General features: G+C 42.7%; 1 protein-coding gene across 1 annotated transcript; it reads right to left on the reverse strand.

Annotated features, from left to right (window-relative positions):
- Window positions 1-230: 230 nt before the first annotated feature.
- LOC137544337 (uncharacterized) lies at window positions 231-3,770 on the reverse strand. The gene is made up of 3 exons (XM_068265407.1): window positions 3,403-3,770; window positions 2,776-2,877; window positions 231-1,172 (listed from the first exon to the last, which is right to left on the reverse strand). The coding sequence occupies exons 1-3, from the start codon at window positions 3,588-3,590 to the stop codon at window positions 317-319; spliced, it is 1,146 nt and encodes a 381-aa protein (XP_068121508.1). The 5' UTR covers window positions 3,591-3,770; the 3' UTR covers window positions 231-316.
- Window positions 3,771-20,563: the final 16,793 nt, after the last annotated feature.

Genomic DNA, 20,563 nt, shown 5'->3' on the forward strand with positions numbered 1-20,563 from the left:
GTATTTTATTGATTTCATGCAGCACTTTGCAGACAATATATCTTCACCCCTCCACTAAATGAGTAATTAAACAATTAGAAATTTCATTATCACAGGTCTCTGGCAAAGCTGTTCTCTCTATAGCCATCTCTCCTTATAAACAGCAGGTACATGTGTGTGTATGTACTCACATGTATTATTAGGGCGCTATTTGCCACTTTAGAGTGTCATGAATGATATAGACATACAACACGGTTTCAAGAATGTTTATTTGCACAATAATACTGATCTCGTCATGTAAGTAAATAGCAGCCTGCAGGTTTTTTAGTTCTTACAGTTATGGCACAAAATAATCAGCTAATTTGTCTCTGTTGTGAATGGCAGAAATGGGACCACGTAAAGTAGCTGGTGGTAAAGTGACAAGAGCACTGTTTGAAAGATCCCCCTCTTCCTCCTCTATGGTCATGCTATCTAGTGTTCTCACATAATTATGCAAAATACATGTTGCCTTCACCACTATTATAGCATACTTTGGTTGCATTTTTATAGCAGTGTGATAAATGCGCCATTTGTTTGCCAGAATTCCAAAAGCACATTCTACTACTTGTCTGGCTTTGGTCAGGCGGTTATTAAAGACTACTTTCTTATGAATCATATCTCTCTGTGCATACGGTCTCATAACATGCTCAGACAGTGCAAAGGCCTCATCAGCCACAAACACACAGGGGTAAGGTGGTTCTACAGTGTCAGGCCAGGGGCGTGGTGGTGGTAAAGTCATCTGGCCTGTGCGAAGCTTCACGCCAAATCGACTGTGCTGGAAGACTGAGGAATCATGGGAACTTCCGTAAGCCCCAACATCCACATAGATAAATTTCAAATTAGGATCCACAACAGCCATGAGCACTAGTGAAAATAATTTTTTATAATTGTAATAGAGACTGCCAGTGAATGCAGGCATAACCAGTCTGACATGTTTCCCATCCACTGCTCCAAGGCAGTTAGGGAAATCATGTTTCTCCCAAAAAAGCTGCATGTTAGCCTCCCACATAGGTACGTCAGGAGTTGGCATAAATTCCGGTTGAAGTACTTTCCAGATCAATTTGCAGGTGTCCAAAACTAAGTATCGGATTGTACTTCTTCCCATGAGGAATTGGTAGTGAAGTGCTGCATATGAATGCCCTGTTGCCAGAAATCTGCAAAAGAAAAGAAATAACATGTATGTTTATTTTTATTCCTAGTTGCCCTCCTGCGGACAAGATGGAAGTCGGTCAGAGACAGTTACAAAAAGGAGATTGAAAAGCAATACCATGAATCCAAAAGTGGGTCTGAAAGTTCGCAGCGAACAAAATATAAATATTGTGGCATATTAGAATTTCTAAGAAAACATCATGAACCGGCTGAGTAAGTATGGCGTAAATGTTAACCTATTGCAATGTTTGTCAACTTCGCCAATAGAACAGTGAAGGAAGGAGTAGGCCCACAATGCAATTCAGTAGTGTGGAACGCATAATCTGCCATCACTCTACCAAATATATTGGGGGACGTAGCTTAATGTAAGGATGGCATAGGTCCAGTTTAAAATGATTATTACATGACAGGAATGTGGACTGTTCGTTACCCAACATAACAGTTGCCTGACAGTGCTGGTTATATGTTTGGCTGCAGTAGTGTCTGCATCACACATCTGTAACACACATCTACCAAAATCAGTGCTAGTTTACTCAGGCCAGTTTTGCTCAATGCTTGCTCAGGGGCTGTGCCTAAAAGCTATGTACACAAATAATGGGAAAAATAGACAGGCTACTGCTATTGTTTTGCAATGAAAGATGCATCGCATTGTGCCCATATATTTGCTGTGACATCCATGGTCACTATTCCATGAACTAAAGTTGTGCTTTCCCCTTTCCAAAGGACTGAAGATAGCCTACCACCAGATCCTGAGGAGGACAATGTAGAGGTGCCACCTACCACCACCAGTGATGTGGAAGTTGAAGAAGACACTACACAGGATGTTGACACTGCTACACTGGAAGACAGTGACTCTACTACCCCAGATCACACACCACACAGCCCAGCGAGTAGTCGGACACGCACAACTGTCAGGTCTAGTAGAGGTGTGAGGGTAGCTACACAAGGCAGGAGAATAGGAAGAGGTATGAGCAGGGCTGAATACGACCAGAAGCTGATTACTTCAATAGAAAAGGCTGTTGATCATATGGAGAAGCGAGAGGATGAAATGAAACAACTTAAAGAGCCATGCACACAGTATCTTTTAAGTTTGGTGCCACTATTACAAAAAGTGCCTCCTGATAAGCAATGGGCAGCCAGACATGCCATCTCTGAGACCCTGGGGAGATTCTTACTACCTGAGAGCCGTGCAGATGACAATGTGCACAACTACTTGCAGCAACCACACCTGCCTGCTTCCAGCCAACAATATAATGCACACCCACAACTCTCTTACCATATGCAACGCATTTATGACCCACCCCACTACCCACCAATGCATATGCATAACATGCCATATGGTCAACAGCCTCATTACTCTATGCCTCGACCTCAGCGCCCTGATCAAGGTATGCGATTTCAAACATCATCTATGCACAGTGACTCTACAGTGTACACTGATTTAACATCGCACAGCCAGCCTCATACAAATGCGGAATCAGGTACACATGCTTACAATCAGGGCCCTGGTAGTATGTGTGATTTGCTATCACAACATGACTAGTTTTTTGTAGTTTTACATTTTATTTTATTGTTCAATGCTCAAATTTGGATCTTAGTTTACATTACCTCAATGTTATGAGGAGTCGCTCAGTTGGTGTGATTGCTAGGCGAAAGTTAGTGTCTTGTCGGCGAAGGGCATCCTTCAGTTTGGCTAAAAGGCCATCAAAACTAGGAAAAAAGAGCATGCTTATCTTTAGATCTACTGTTGTTTGTTGCAGAAACATTTTTCATTTGTGACATATTACTTTTGCTGCTGAAAGCAAAGTATGGACAACACATGTCCAAAATATTCTTTGCACAGAAGAACAAAACATTAAAACGAAAGATTTTGTTCAAACATTGCTTCATTACTGTGTCCCATATGCTGATTGTTGCCATATACTTAATGAAGTATGCACCAGGAGTATGTAAGGTCATAATATACTCCAAATGTTTTGGGTAAACTATGGATATATAATATAGTAGTTACTCCTATAGAAAAATTAGATGGAGGCCTTAGGCATTGAATACATAACACACCAGGATCAAGTATCACAGTTATTTGGTTAGCTTATGTATACACCGGATTGATTATTGTGTTGTTTTTCTGTTTACAGTCAAACACAGTTAACTAAGGGCCAAAAAGTGCTTCCAATTTCATTCCTCCCCAAAATACTTAGCCCCATGATAAAAATAAGTGACAAGTATTCTTACCTGGACACAGACATGCGGGTGTAGCCAAAAAACTTTTCTGGATGGTGCCTCAAATCTCTATATAGGGTCCTAAATTGACCCTTCCGGCGCCGCTCTTGTAGCATGGGATGCACCCAGTATCTCCTTGTCCTTGGCCTACGTCTCATATATGCTGCTACACAGAGCAATAACAGCACATCAGGAAACATTTTCAAAAACAAGTCACTCTTCTCTCCAAACCACAGTGTCACCTCTCCTGAACTAACCCACAATGTTGTTAAGGACCCCACCCTTTTTATATTGGGTTTTTTACTTCAATTGCTCAATGTGCTTCACATGTGTCATCAATATATCGCACTTTAACCCTTTGTTTAAGGTCTTTCTACCTCTTTTCCTGAAAAACGCAAAACGCAAAACGCTTCCAAAAACGCTTGCAAAAACGCACGCAAAAAACGCAAAACACCCCCAAAACGCCCCAAAACCGCGCTATCAAAATGACACTAAGCGGTTCAAAAAACGCTAGCGTTTTGCGGATCTGCTTGCGGTTTTTGGTGTGTACCAGCCCTCAGTGGACTTTTCCAGCAATTGTTTAGTTAGTGGGCCTGCCAATACAATTATTTGTGAAACCACCATACACCATACCATACATGGATTTGAACTTTATAAATGCTGCAACAGCTCTGCCAGCGACAAAGAGCCATTTAAAATACCAGAAAAAAATTGCAAATACACACACTCTCTGGAGCAAGGGTACTTCACCTGTATCCACTTTTATGTTCATTTTCCTGGTTTCAACATCAGAAACACTTTCTATATCTTTATGTATTGGTGTATATTTGTAAGCAGCCCTGCCTTTCCAGTGATGCTTAGCCAAGGCTGTTTAGCTATGCAGAATTCTCCTCCCAGAGCATTCTGGGAGACCATAAATATTATGATTTAGAAATGTTTAATAAAACATTCCACAGAGCCGCACCTGACAGGAGTAAAGATATTGCCCCCTTTGGTAAAAATCAGAATGTAAATCAGGGTAAGGAAATGGTGAGGATTAAAGATTTTACAATGGGCAAACTCTGACTAAATAATTATCATATATATATATATAAATATATATATATATATATATATATATATATATATATATATATATATATATATATATATATATATATATATATATACACACACTGTATATTCCTGCGTATAAGACTACTTTTTAACCCTTGAAAATCTTCTGAAAAGTTGGGGGTCGTCTTATACGCCGGGTGTCATTGATGCCTGGTGATATGCCCTGTCCTGTTACCGATTCTCAGATCTCCCTGCTGAGGGAGCGCAATCTATTCTTCCATACCGCTCTTATAAACAGGTAGACAAGGACAGCTGACCAGTTTCCTTAAGGAGAGTTGACCAATGCAACAAGTCAATTGACTATATACTGTTATATACTGGGTAACACATACAGTACAGCACCAGTATCTGTTCATACACAGAACCAGTACATGATTTTTTTTATTTTTATTTTAATTTGGTGTGCGTTGGAAGAGGGGTAGTCTTATACGGCGAGTATATCCCAAACTCTATATTTTAACTGGAAAAGTTGGGGGTCGTCTTATACACCCAGTTGTCTTATACGCCGGAATATACGGTATATATATATATATATATATATATATATATATATATATATATATATATATATATATATCCACTTCACCACTGAGGGGTTTTACCCCCTGAGCACCAGAGCAATTTTCACCTTTCAGCGCTCCTTCCATTCATTCATCTATAACTTTATCATTACTTATCGCAATGAAATGAACTATATCTTGTTTTTTCCGCCACCAATTAGGCTTTCTTTAGGTGGGACATTATGCCAAGAATTATTTTATTCTAAATGTGTTTTAATGGGAAAATAGGAAAAATGTGGGAAAAAAAATAATTATTTTTCAGTTTTCGGCCATTATAGTTTTTAAATAATGCATGCTACTGTAATTAAAACCCATGAAATGTATTTGCCCTTTTGTCCTGGTTATAAAACCGTTTAAATTATGTCCCTATCACAATGTTTGGTGCCAATATTTTATTTGGAAATAAAAGTGCATTTTTTTCAGTTTTGCGTCCATCCCTAATTACAAGCCCATAGTTTATAAAGTAACAGTGTTATAAACTCCTGACATAAATATTTAAAAAGTTCAGTCCCTAAGGTAACTATTTATGTATTTTTTTAATTGTAAATTTTTGAATTTTTTTTTAATTACAAAAAAAATGGGGAGTGTGGGAGGTAATGAGTTAATTTTTTGTGTAACACTCATTTATTTCTATGTGAAAAATGCTTAGGGTGTAGTTTTACTATTTGGCCACAAGATGGCAACAGTAACTTTTTGTGTATTGCGGCAGCGGGCGGCGTGTTTACGAGCGGGAGCGCGGACAGCGGTGGGAACGCGGAAAGTACGGATTTCTCCGTCCCTGGGGGTTAAAGGATGGAAAAAGGGACGGAGAAATCCGTACGGGCGGGGGTAAAGTGGATATATATATATATATATATATATATATATATATATATATATATATATATGAATATTGTAAATAATAAGCAATTTAATTAATTACATTATTTTGACTACAGTTCCTCTTTAATTCTACTAATTCTAGGTGTGTTCAATTTGGCCATACTAGTCTCTTCTGTATTATGAACTTTACACCCAATACTACCACAAACCACCATTATTTTATGAATGGGGTTTTATAACACTAGAGAGAGCAGCTTCCTTCATCAGTAAGCAAGAACACATATGTAATATTTTTCTAATCAAATGTTGTAGATTTTAGTCATTTTTTTTTCTTTTGTAGACAATATTTTAGCACTTGGCTGGAAGTAAAAAGGATGAGTCTCATCAAAAATTGCAACATGAATACACAGCATTGCTTTTGGTTTATACCATGGACTGCTAGGTATGCTCAGTGACTAATTCAAATGAGCCCCTTCAAACATTACTTTAAGCTTTAAAAAAAAAATCTGGAAAAAAGTTCCTGTTTTTGCAAAAATAAATAAATACATAAATAGCTGTTATATCATAGCATAATTAATCCCCAGTCCCCAACATTCAACTGTCTGATCAGTCTCTACCCCTTCCTCTAGTCTGTTTGAAGCCACGCCTCCCTGATTGTAAACTAACAACCATAATAGGCTGCCAGCCAGGGAGGCAAGGTTTCAGATTAATTTATCATCTGGTGTCCTCCCTCCATGCCAGTGTGAATAAAAGAGTTGTGTTTCAGATTGGGAGCATGTGTTTACAGGTAATTGAAAATATGTGGATTTATGAGCTGTTGCTGTAGGTATTTTTCTTTTTCATTTTGCAAAAACAACAAATCTTCTATTTTTTTTTTCATGTAAAGCATCAAATATGGGGAACTAGGACTTTACAGTGTACCCGAGGCGATATGTGACATGAGGAGATAGACGTACAGTACAAAACATTAATAACCAGCCTGTTAAGCTTGTTTTATTTTGCTGCCTGAAAGAGTTAATTCCCAGGCATGGAAGAGACAGCTTCTGTCTTGTCAGTACCTTGTCTGAAATATAGTAAACATCCCTGAAAAGCAAATTAGAACCATATACGTTTCCTGGCAGAATACAACTTCTGAGAGCAGGGGAAGATAAAATACATGAACTATTGACCTTTTTCTAACTCTGAGCCACATATTAGGCTGCCACTGATTAGAGGCAGTAAAACATACTGTATATCCTTTTTTTGTACATTTTTAAATATAAAAGAAAACCCAGCAATACTTTAAAAAGTCATTTTTAGGAGTAGGAGGATAAATATAATTGTTCATCTCATAGGTTTATTTTCACCTTGGGTTCACTTTAAAAAACTTGCTGTACCGAGGTCACAGTGCAAGTTAAAAAGGGGCAATGCACAATCTGCATCAAAAAAAAATTCCTATTTTTTTTTTCTTTTTTTGCAAAATGTTTGTTTTTACTGAGAACACTTCTCTTTGTAAGGAGTTAGTTGTTTCCAGTGATGCTGAGTGTTCTCCATTCATTTTGAAAAGAGTACTTGTCACTTTTCTCCGGAGCGAGCGGTCCTCCATTTCATCCTCCCAGCGTGACCTCTAGCACGGCGCTTTATGAAATACGCTTTCCTTGTGCACGGCTCTGAATCACTTGATAACATGTTTGAAATCTATCTGCGCTGTGTATTTCTGTTGACAGCATCTACTCTTGCATTGTATTCCACATCAGTGCCGTTCCCTTCCCACAGTAAACATGAAATACTGCTTAAAGAAACCAAGTCCTCCTTTGTAAAACTCCCTTTCTTGAGCAGCACAAGGTAATCAGCCATCACTGACATGGTAATTACATTGGTAAGCCAGTAGCTCTCTGCAGAAGGCTCTTGTGTTGAAGCATGCATCTGTGGCTCTGATGAGCTAATGCCAGGGTGCCATCCTCCCGGGCTCCCTCACTTGTGCACATTCTGTTGTAGCGAGCAAGCTTTTATTTCTAAGCATAACAGAATATTTTTTTTTACACTGTCAACTAAAAAAATGATTTTCTTGTTTACACCCATCAGCATTCTCCGCCCTAAGCATTTTTACTTTTTTTCCACTGCATGAAAAGGCTTTGGCAATCTTCTCTTTTCTCTAACAAACAGAATGGGTAACTGGAGAAATGATGAGGTTGGCTGGATAATATAATCACCGTAAGAGCTAATTAGTGAAAGGGAAAAAAAGAGGTGTCAATGTACTGTTAAAAAAATTATACCTCTCCCTCTCTTCCAATTCTGTCATGATAAACACCTGCAGAAGGCAGTGTAGCTTGTAATTATTAGTACCGAGAAATAGCCCTGAAGGTGTGAAGTTATTAGTTACACTCTCAATTATTTACATATCAGTCAAGACAAATTGGCAGGGATGTGAATGGCTGCTGACAATCCATTTCCATGATGTTCTTCTGAACCACGGATTCAGGGAACAAATGACAAGTGGTTGTGATAGGCAGCAGACTTTATTAGCAGGTTATTTAACTGTTGGACCTTTGTCCTTTTGTGAGAACAGCTATTGAGTGTCAGAGAGATGAAATACAAGGAGCATAGTTACTGTACACAGCAGTTTTCTGAATCTGAGTAAAGTGAAGCTGTCATGAAAATTACTTATATTTGAGAATGATTTGCAGTATGCAGCACATCATAGATGCACAATACTACTCAACATCTGCTGTAGGATGCTTCATCTAGAACTCTAAATTGCAAAAGTATCAACGCTGCAGTCCAGTTGGCCAGTATGAATTTATGCCAATTTTCTTCTTTACAGAACACAGGATTGTTGTTATTTTGCTGTATAGTATAATAGGATTAAAATAAAGGAATATGCACATGTTTTTTCACCAGCTGTAATTTGAGCATGGAGGGAAGGCAAGAGATGGGTTTTTCCTGCGTTAGGTAATCTAGGGGAAGTCAACAAATATATTCCTCTACTGATTACCTGATTTGTCCTCCGGACCTCCTGATTGGTCCTCCTGACCCCCTGGCCTCTGGCTATTTCCGGCACCCCAAGTACAGCAATTTCCTCTAGTGCCGTAATGAACATTACAGTCAGGCCCCAAAAGCAGTTGACTCGCACAACCAATGCTAAGATGAATACTGTTGCCAATTGCCTAAGCATGCCACTTTAACATCCGTTTTGACAAATAACTCAGGTGTTTTAGGTCCCCACTCCTCAAGAACTTGAATCCAAACACCACTGAATTTCATGGGGGAAAAAGTGTTGTGTTCCTTCCCTTGATGGCTGCTAGAACAGCAAATAGCTTCAAAATGACACTATAACTCTGGGATACAGGTTTCTATTTGAAAAAGGATGTATAGGATCTCACAAAAACAAACAAACCATGTTGTTCTATAGGAAATAGGGTAATTAATGCTAGTACATTGGCCAGGGACATATTTTCCATAGGGCACTGTAGGCTTGTGCCTACAGGTGCCTGATGATAAAATGGCATCTCCCTCATTTTCCCCCTCCCCCAAGTCCCTCCCTCCTTCTCTATGTGAATCCAGCAGAGTGTAGATGAAATCTTGACTAATTACAGGAAGAGACTAGACACTGTGAATTTTGAGCGCTATTGCATGGGTGCTATATATGTGATTTAGACAAGGTGGTTTTAAGTAAAGCGTTCCACCCAGATGGACTATATTGGTCAGGAATTAGGCAAGGTTTTGTAACAAAACTTGTTAAGCACAGCAAGATTGTTTGATATTATTGAACTCTTGCAGTGTGGTTCAGCAGGGGTTTGTGGAGGGCACAGTCTAGGGTGCTAGAGCATCTGTGCCTATACGCCTATGACATAAATTAGAGCCTGACATGGGCAGGTGCTGGCTGGCCCATCCCTGTTAGCCTGTTACTCACTCTCTGCTGTGTGTGTGGATTCCAACTTTGTTAAAGGGAATGTCCGAGGAAATGAAAAAAAATATCTACTTATGTCCCTCACTACAGCTCTGGTGTCCCGGGATCCCCTCCGTTGTAGATGCCGACCTGGCCAGGTCGTCATCTACTGCGCCTGCGTGTAGTTGGCATATGCAACTGCGAGGTCAGCATCTGCACCGAAAGGGGACTCGAGCCACCGGCTGAAAGTGAAGCTGTGGCGGGGGCACAAGTAAGTAGATTTTCTTTACTTGGGTGTTTCCTTTAACTACTTCCCGACCGCCGTATAGACAAATGGCGGCCGGGAAGTGCACCCCGCAAGGACCGCCGTATTGACAAATGGCGGCGGTCCTTGTAGGGGCATGGGCGGAGCGATCGCGTCATCAGTGACGCGATCCTCCGCCGGGAGTCGGAAGCCCGGCATTTTGCCTCTGCTCGCCGGCCACTTAGCAGAGCCGGCGAGCGGAGGAATCCGTGAAATTAGCCAATCGGAATGTATAAGGCACTTTGTTAAGTAAACAAAGTGCCTTATACGTGCTTCCTCCTCGCCTCGTGGTCTCATTGTTGCAGAGACCACTAGCGAGGAGGAAGCACTTTGTAAGCACCAGCACACAGCCTTTTTTTTTGCCTTACAGCCCCCTGATCACCCACCCCAGGCCTCATACCCCCCCTGATCACCCCAGCAGACCCCTGCCAGCACCCTTGCACCCCTGCAAAAACCCCACCCCCCCACCTGCCACTAACTAGCGACGCTGCCCCTTAGTTTGGGTCCCTAACTGCCTCCTAGTCACCCCTGATCCCCCCCTCTACCTTTAGATCACCCCCAGACCCCATCCCAGACTACCCCCCTGTATACTGTATACATCTGTATACAGCTACCTTACCCCCTGATCCCCCTCTGATCCCCCTCTGATCACCTGTCTATCACCTGTCCATCACCCCTCAGCACCCCCACCCATCAGAGCAGACCCTAACTGCCCCGCGGGGGTAACCGATCACCTGCCCAGGCCCTCGATTGCCCTCATACCCCCCGCCTGATTACATCCCCTGCTCTTTGTTTACATCTGTCCTCCCCAGCGATCACTAACTGATCTTTGATCAGTAACCCCCTGTGTCTGCCTCTCATCAGATCAGGACTCAGTCTGCCCCGTGCGGGCTCCTGATCAACCCCCCGCCCCCTCAAATCGCCCTCAGACCCCCCCCCCTAATCACCGTCCAAGTGCATTGTATTTGACTGTGCTGCGCTTGTATTCGATTGTGCTGCGCTTGTATTTGATTGTGCTGCGATTGTATTTGATTGTCCCGTGATCTACTTCGATTGTCCCGTGATTGTTTGATTGCCTGAGACCCCACTTCCCACCACACCCAACCCCACCCTCCCCCCCCACCACACCCAACCCCACCCTCCCCCCCCCCCCACCACCTCCAACCACCACCTTCCGAGTGCATCAGATTTGCTTGTGCTGTGATTGGAGTCGATTGTGCTGTAATTGTATTTGATTGTCCCGTGATCGGCTTCGATTGCCCCGTGATTGTTTGATTGCCTGAGACCCCACTTCCCGCCACACCCAATCCCACCCTCCCCCCATCACCTTCCGAGTGCATCAGATTTGATTGTGCTGTGATTGGAGTCGATTGTACTGTAATTGTATTTGATTGTCCCGTGATCGGCTTTGATTGCCCCGTGATTGTTTGATTGCCTGAGACCCCACTTCCCGCCACACCCAATCCCACCCTCCCCCCATTACCTTCCGAGTGCATCAGATTTGATTGTGCTGTGATTGGAGTCGATTGTGGTGTAATTGTATTTGATTTTCCCGTGATTGTTTGATTGCCTCTGAGACCCCACTTCCCACCAACCCCAATACCTCTCAAATACACCCTTTTTGCTAGGTAGGTGCTCTTTTTTTCTGGGTAGTCTCGGAGGAAAACCCCATAAATTTAGCAATCCAAAATGGCAAGAAGGGGGCTTTCCGATGACGAGGTATACAGGTACATGGACCAGTCGGATGAGTTCTTTTGGGAAGAATCATCCGTCGAATCTTCCGGGTCCGAATTTGAACCTGTAGAAAGCAGTGGTTCCCTGACCGATAGTGATGACGAGGCTATGGTCCCGGCTAGAGCCAGGCGTACCAGACCCCAAGTCGTTAGACCGCAGGTGGCGCAGAATCCGCCTCAAGGGCAGCAGGGTGGTGCTAGCGCTGTTGATAGTTTTCTTGGTGAGGCAGGCACCAGCAGTGCAGCATCTCCTGGACTTAGTGCCAGTGCTTCCGTAGACCCTGGCGAAGTGGTGAGCGTCAGCATGGAAGTTGAAACTGGTACGGTGGCAAGTGCAGTAGTACCCCCGTCGCAGCCACCAAGAAGAAGACGGGCCCGTAGTACCCATAGACTCCCAGAGGTGCTGGCACAACCAGATTGGCAATCCCCTGATTCCGCCGCACCCGTAGTGCCCCCTTTCACCGCCCAGTCTGGAGTCCAGGTGGCGACAGCTCATCTAGGAACGGCCCTAGAATTTTTGCAGCTGTTCATCACCCAGGTTCTCTTGGACTTAATTGTGGTTGAGACCAACCGTAAAGCCACACAATTCATCACCGAGCACCCGGAGAGCATGTATGCCCAGCCTTTCGGGTGGAAACCAGTCCAAGTTTCCGACATTAAAATCTTTTTGGCCCTTATCCTTCACTTGGGACTAATGAAACAGAATGTATTGCGGTCGTATTGGTCTACGAACCCAGTACATCATGCTCCCTTGTACCCTGCTGCCATGTCCAGGACACGATTTGAGTCCATCCTGCGCTTCCTGCACTTCAACGACGACGAAACCTGTCATGAAAGGGGAGACCCTGCTTATGACCGGCTCCACAAAATTCGGCCCCTCATAGACCACCTGTCCTCAACATTTGCAGATGCTTATATCCCTGAACAGAACATCTGCGTAGACGAGTCCCTCTTACGCTTTACCGGGCGCCTTGGCATCAAACAGTACATCCCAAGCAAGCGCGCCCGGTATGGGGTGAAACTGTATAAGCTCTGTGAAAGGGCCACAGGCTATACATGTCGTTTTAGGGTCTATGAGGGAAAAGACTTAAAATTGGAGCCGGTCGGATGCCCTGACTACCTGGGGAGCAGTGGAAAGGTTGTGTGGGACTTGGTGTCACCCTTGTTCCAGAAGGGGTACCATCTTTTTGTGGACAATTATTACACAAGTGTGGCCCTCTTTCAGCACTTAAAGTTAGAAGGAATCCGATGCTGTGGCACTGCGCGGCCTAGTCGCCAGGGCTTCCCCCAACGGCTCGTTACCACCAGACTTGAACGGGGGCAGAGGGCCGCCTTGCGTACTGAAGACCTGCTCGCGGTGAAATGGAGGGACAAGAGGGACGTTTACTTTCTGTCCACCATTCACACAGACACGACAGTCCAAATTCAACGGGCAACTAAGGTCATTGAAAAGCCCCTTGTCGTCCACGAATATAATGTCAACATGGGAGGGGTGGACTTCAATGACCAGAGGTTAGCGCCCTATTTAATGACCCGGAAAACAAGACGCTGGTATAAGAAAGTGTCTTTTTATCTGATTCAATTGGCAGTTTACAACAGCTTTGTTCTCTACAGTAAGGCTGGGAGAACTGGATCTTTCCTCCAATTTCAGGAACAGATCATTCTGGACATCCTGTATCCAGGAGGTGCCAGGCCCCCCCCCCCCCCCCCCAGATGCAACTAGCCGACTGCATGGTAGGCATTACGCCTATCAGATTCTGTGTGCCCCAGGTCAACGCATCCGAAGAAAACGTTGTCGTGTCTGCAGCAGGACTGGAAGAAGGAATGACACCAGTTTTTATTGTCCCCGCTGTCCTGACCAGCCTGGCCTATGCGTAGGGCCGTGTTTTGAGAGGTACCACGAGCAGGTACACTATTAGAACCTAGGGAACTCCAGACACAGGAGTAGGCACACACTCAGTGGTCTTTTGCACATTGTCGCAGGGAGAGGAGAGGTAAGCTTGAAGACCAAACGGGTAAGCATAAAAGTGGGAAGAAGGATCGGTTTCCATGCTTGATATTGCTGATCTGTCCTGGGTTGGCGATATAAGACGGCATGTTTGAATTTCCCTTGAGTGTGGACACCCCCGGTTTATATGTGATTTGGGCCTATGATGATGCTTTAATGCCACACAGAGTCATCTCTATTGGCAGGCATATTGCTGTATCCTACAGGCATAATGCTGTATACTAAAGTTCTGAGGCCCAGTCACATAAGTTGGTGGCTCACCCTGAGTGCAGGGTGGCACAGGGTGTCTCTCTCCTGAGGTTATCACTGCCATTGATGTGGAGGAAGATCTGCCATTGATGTGGAGCAAGGTATGTTTGCCGTTCATTTTTCCTTTTAGCCCAGAGTGCATTACTTGTATACCCAATATAAGGAGTATAGCAGAAACTCCTAATACTGGCCATACATGTAATGATTGCAGAGACCCTAAAATGCCAGGACAGACTCCACAAATGACCCCATTTTGGAAAGAGGACACCCTAAAGTATTATGTGAGGTGCACGGTGAGTTCATAAAAGATTTTAGTTTTTGTCACAAGTTAGCAGAATTTTTTTTTTAATTTTTTTTTTAACAAAGTGTCATTTTCCGTTTACTTGTGACAAAAAATAAAATTTTCAATGACCTCACCATTCCCCTCATGGAATACCTTGTTGTGTATTCTTTCCAAAATGGGGTCATTTGTGGGGTTTGTTAACTGTCCTGGCAAGTGGGCGGGGTGCTAAATTGTGAGCACCCCTGTAAAGCCTAAAGGTACTCATTGGACTCTGGGCCCCTTAGAGCAGTTAGGGTGCAAAAAAGTGCCACACATGTGGTATCGCCGTACTCGGGAGAAGTAGTACAATGTGTTTTGGGGTGTATTTTTACACATACCCATGCTGGGTGGGAGAAATACCTCTGTAAATGACAATCTTTTGATTTTTTTACACACAATTGTCCATTTACAGAGTTATTTCTCCCACCCAGCATGGGTATGTGTAAAAATACACCCCAAAACACATTGTACTACTTCTCCTGAGTACGGCGATACCACATGTGTGGCACTTTTTTGCACCCTAACTGCGCTAAAGGGCCCAAAGTCCAATGAGCACCTTTAGGATTTCACAGGTCATTTTGCGGAATTTGATTTCCAGACTCCTCCTCACGGCTTAGGGCCCCTAAAATGCCAGGGCAGTATAGGAACCCCACAAATGACCCCATTTTAGAAAGAAGACACCCCAAGGTATTCCGTTAGGAGTATGGTGAGTTCATAGAAGATTTTTTTTTGTCAAAAGTTAGCGGAAAATTGATTTTTATTGTTTTTTTCACAAAGTGTCATTTTCCACTAACTTGTGACAAAAAATAAAATCTTCTATGAACTCACCATACTCCTAACGGAATACCTTGGGGTGTCTTCTTTCTAAAATGGGGTCATTTGTGGGGTTCCTATACTGCCCTGGCATTTCAGGGGCCCTAAACCGTGAGGAGTAGTCTGGAAATCAAATTCCGCAAAATGACCTGTGAAAGCCTAAAGGTGCTCATTGGACTTTGGGCCCTTTAGCGCAGTTAGGGTGCAAAAAAGTGCCACACATGTGGTATCACCCTACTCGGGAGAAGTAGTACAATGTGTTTTGGGGTGAATTTTTACACATACCCATGCTGGGTGGGAGAAATACCTCTGTAAATGACAATCTTTTGATTTTTTTACACACAATTGTCCATTTACAGAGATATTTCTCCCACCCAGCATGGGTATGTGTAAAAATACACCCCAAAACACATTGTACTACTTCTCCCGAGTACGGCGATACCACGTGTGGCACTTTTTTGCACCCTAACTGCGCTAAAGGGCCCAAAGTCCAATGAGCACCTTTAGGATTTCACAGGTCATTTTGCGGAATTTGATTTCCAGACTCCTCCTCACGGCTTAGGGCCCCTAAAATGCCAGGGCAGTATAGGAACCCCACAAATGACCCCATTTTAGAAAGAAGACACCCCAAGGTATTCCGTTAGGAGTATGGTGAGTTCATAGAAGATTTTTTTTTTGTCAAAAGTTAGCGGAAAATTGATTTTTATTGTTTTTTTCACAAAGTGTCATTTTCCATTAACTTGTGACAAAAAATAAAATCTTCTGTGAACTCACCATACTCCTAACGAAATACCTTGGGGTGTCTTCTTTCTAAAATGGGGTCATTTGTGGGGTTCCTATACTGCCCTGGCATTTCAGGGGCCCTAAACCGTGAGGAGTAGTCTGGAAATCAAATTCCGCAAAATGACCTGTGAAAGCCTAAAGGTGCTCATTGGACTTTGGGCCCTTTAGCGCAGTTAGGGTGCAAAAAAGTGCCACACATGTGGTATCACCGTACTCGGGAGAAGTAGTACAATGTGTTTTGGGGTGAATTTATACACATACCCATGCTGGGTGGGAGAAATATCTCTGTAAATGGACAATTGTGTGTAAAAAAATCAAAAGATTGTCATTTACAGAGGTATTTCTCCCACCCAGCATGGGTATGTGTAAAAATACACCCCAAAACGCATTGTACTACTTCTCCCGAGTACGGCGATACCACATGTGTGGCACTTTTTTGCACCCTAACTGCGCTAAAGGGCCCAAAGTCCAATGAGCACCTTTAGGATTTCACAGGTCATTTTGCAGAATTTGATTTCCAGACTACTCCTCACGGTTTAGGGCCCCTAAAATGCCAGGGCAGTATAGGAACCCCACAAATGACCCCATTTTAGAAAGAAGACACCCCAATGTATTCCGTTAGGAGTATGGTGAGTTCATAGAAGATTTTATTTTTTGTCACAAGTTAGTGGAAAATGACACTTTGTGAAAAAAACAATAAAAATCAATTTTCCGCTAACTTTTGACAAAAAAAAAATCTTCTATGAACTCACCATACTCCTAACTGAATACCTTGGGGTGTCTTCTTTCTAAAATGGGGTCATTTGTGGGGTTCCTATACTGCCCTGGCATTTTAGTGGCCCTAAACCGTGAGGAGTAGTCTGGAAATCAAATTCCGCAAAATGACCTGTGAAATCCTAAAGGTACTCATTGGACTTTGGGCCCTTTAGCGCAGTTAGGGTGCACAAAAGTGCCACACATGTGGTATTGCCGTACTTGGGAGAAGTAGTACAATGTGTTTTGGGGTGTATTTTTACACATACCCATGCTGGGTGGGAGAAATACCTCTGTAAATGGACAATTGTGTGTAAAAAAAATTAACAAATTGTCATTTACAGAGATATTTCTCCCACCCAGCATGGGTATGTGTAAAAATACACCCCAAAACACATTATACTACTTCTCCTGAGTACGGCAATACCACATGTGTGGCACTTTTTTGCAGCCTAACTGCGCTAAGGGGTCCAAAGTCCAATGAGCACCTTTAGGCTTTACAGGGGTGCTTACAATTTAGCACCCCCCAAAATGTCAGGACAGTAAACACACCCCACAAATGACCCCATTTTGTAAAGTAGACCCTTCAAGGTATTCAGAGAGGGGCATGGTGAGTCTGTGGCAGATTTCATTTTTTTTGTCGCAAGTTAGAAGAAATGGAAACTTTTTTTTTTTTTTTTCTCACAAAGTGTCATTTTCCGCTTACTTGTGACAAAAAATAATATCTTCTATGAACTCACTATGCCTCTGAGTGAATACTTTGGGATGTCTTCTTTCCAAAATGGGGTCATTCGGGGGGTATTTATACTATCCTGGAATTCTAGCCCCTCATGAAACATGACAGGGGGTCAGAAAAGTCATAGATGCTTGAAAATGGGAAAATTCACTTTTTGCACCATAGTTTGTAAACGCCATAACTTTTACCCAAACCAATAAATATACGCTGAATGGTTTTTTTTTAATCCAAAACATGTTTGTCCACATTTTTCGCGCTGCATGTATACAGAAATTTTACTTTATTTGAAAACTGTCAGCACAGAAAGTTAAAAAAATCATTTTTTTGCCAAAATTCATGTCTTTTTTGCTGAATATAATAAAAAGTAAAAATCACAGGAGCAATCAAATACCACCAAAAGAAAGCTTTATTAGTGACAAGAAAAGGAGCCAAAATTCATTTAGGTGGTAGGTTGTATGAGCGAGCAATAAACCGTGAAAGCTGCAGTGGTCTGAATGGAAAAAAGTGGCCGGTCCTTAAGGGGTAGAAAGCCCTAGGTCCTCAAGTGGTTAAAGCCTGTGTCACCTGCATGTGCTACCATATGAGTGCGTTACCCATATAGCAAATATAGGTGACACCGGCTTCAATTAATTCAGAGACCACACACCCACAGCAAGGAGAAAGTAACAGGCATGCAGGGATGGACTTTTCCTATGTGCTAACATTAGTGGCAAGCAGCCAGGGCCTGGTTTTACAGTATATGCACCACTCTGTATTTCTTTATTGCTGCTGCTTGTTTTGGCAGTTGGAAGCAGCTGTTATTTCCCACAATGCAACAAGACTCCCTCAGTGTGATGTCAGCACCCTGGTAGGGAGGGGGTTTCACCACAATATCAGCCATAAAGAGCCCACTGGAAAGGAAAATATTTCTCATGGGAAAGGGGGTATCAGCTATTGGTATGAAGTTCAATCCTTGGTTACGGTTTCTCTTTAAAGGATACCTGAACTGAGAGAGATATGGTGGCTGCCACATTTATTTTCTTTTGACCAATACCAGTTGCCTGGCAGTCCTGCTGATCTCTTTGGCTGTAGTAGTATCTGGATCGCACACCTGAATCAAGCATGTGGTTATTCCAGTCAGAAACATCTGGTCTGCATGTTTGTTTGGGGTCTATGACTAAAGTGGAGTCCATGCCTTGCTGGATCAGAGGTTGTTTTTGTTTGCACAAGGGAGACCTACACAACATTAAACAGGTGGTTTAATGTTTTGGGTGATCACTATATAATTATTCTGGATGGAATTTTATGTACAGATGTTTAGATTTCTTGTAATGAAGACATCCTAGAGAAAGTCACTAAAGCTGCAGACAGGCCAGTCCAAGTAGAGGGCCAAGATTAGCTATTGCAAATGTCACACAAACACATGATGTTGGAGATATAGTACACAATGCCAACAACAGCTATACATAACTGATAGAATACTACTGCAACATGCGCTTGACTAAATTTCTGATGCAGCCAAGTGCAGTGAAAAAAAAGTGAAGACAACATAATAGGACTTCATATGAGAGTTGTGAAAGGAGCTATTAAAAGTGTATGAGTTGGCAAATTCATTCTCTCCATACAAAGTGCCATGAGCATTGCTAGTAGTTATGGGAACACCCTACGTATCCCCTAACTTTGTTGGGTTGTTTGGTGGTAGAGGAGAAAATAAAATGGATACAACAGTGCATCTGGTATTCCTTTCTAGTTAAGCCACCAGTTCAGAACCCTAGGTCAAAGAAAGAGCATGTACATAGCGGGTAATCCTCCAGCACTAGTACACACTGTGTCAGCAAACACACACTGTGCAGGAAAAGCTGTCACCGCATGCAGTGGCTGAAATAAAGCATAAAGAGTCCGCCTCTCATGGCATAAAATCTTCTTGTAATATGGCTCACGGCCCCGTAAAAAATATTGCGTACCAAAGATGAAAAGGTCATAAGCATATCTCACATATCCTCCGTAGACGTCATCAGGGCCCCTAATGAGTAACGCCCCCTAGTGACGAAACGCGTTGGGTGGAGCCTGGACACATGCTTCCTGCACAAACACTAGACAGAGGTTACCGGCGAGGTAGCGGGGAAACCAGGAAGACGTCTACGGAGGATATGTGAGATATGCTTATGACCTTTTTATCTTTGGTACGCATTATTTTTTACAGGGCCGTGAGCCATATTAAAATAAGATTTTATGCCATGAGAGGCAGACTTTTTATGCTTTATTTCAGCCACATGAATGCAGCATGTTGTTGATGCGCCTGGTTTAAAGATTTTATCTGGTGAGCAGGGACCAGCATGCGGTAACAGCTTTCCTTGCACAGTGTGTGTTTGCTGACACAGGGTGTACTAGTGCTGGAGATTACCCGCTATGTGCATGCTTTTTCTTTGACCTAGGTTTCTGAACTGGTGGCTTAACTGGAAAGGAATACCAGACGCGCTGCTGTATCCATTTTATCTTCTTGAGGAGAACTGGTTGGTCCTACTCTTCGGCAGTCAGCAGCATACTGGAAATTGAACTATTAGGGGTGGTGAGCGCGGTATCACTTTTAGATGGGAGAGGAGAAAAGGTTTATGATGCTACCTAATTTCTCCAGTAATGGAACAATCATATAGGCACTCCACCCTGAATAAATAGTTTGGGGTTCTTGTGGCAAACCCTTTACACATTTGAATTATTGTAAAATGTCGTAAACTACCACACCAAGTATTGTAAGATTGTATGTCTTCTTAATGTTTTCTTCTTTAATTCTTCTTTCAGGACCCGCATCTTGATCAACTGACTAGTCATTTGGCGTTTCTCCAGATATTAGGCTCTGTCTTGTTTAATAATCTTTCATCTTGCTTATCTTGCTTACATTTCTGTATTGATTGCAGTTTTCTATGCACATGCCAGAGTGACGCAAGGGTGACGTAAGTGACTTTTTAAAAAGTTATTTCCAGTTATTGATTGTAATAAGAAAGACGATTAAATCTGGGCTGAAAATTGATTTCTTTATACAATAAAAGCACAGATTGCCTCTTTGTCATCACATTAGACCTACTACATGCAGGTCTTAAGTTAGTCCTTAACCTATTATGGTTCCTGG

This window comes from Hyperolius riggenbachi, chromosome 2 (genome assembly GCF_040937935.1).
Source record: "Hyperolius riggenbachi isolate aHypRig1 chromosome 2, aHypRig1.pri, whole genome shotgun sequence".
Lineage (NCBI taxonomy): Eukaryota > Metazoa > Chordata > Amphibia > Anura > Hyperoliidae > Hyperolius > Hyperolius riggenbachi.

Bases quoted from the DNA above. Each gene is read 5' to 3' on its own strand.
- LOC137544337 (XM_068265407.1), bottom strand. From the start codon at position 3,590: ATGTTTCCTGATGTGCTGTTATTGCTCTGTGTAGCAGCATATATGAGA. The intron at 2,878-3,402 runs GTAAGAATACTT...CTTTTTTCCTAG, and splicing joins ACCCGCATGTCTGTGTCCAG to TTTTGATGGCCTTTTAGCCA. The intron at 1,173-2,775 runs GTAATGTAAACT...TTTCTTTTGCAG, and splicing joins CGACTCCTCATAACATTGAG to ATTTCTGGCAACAGGGCATT.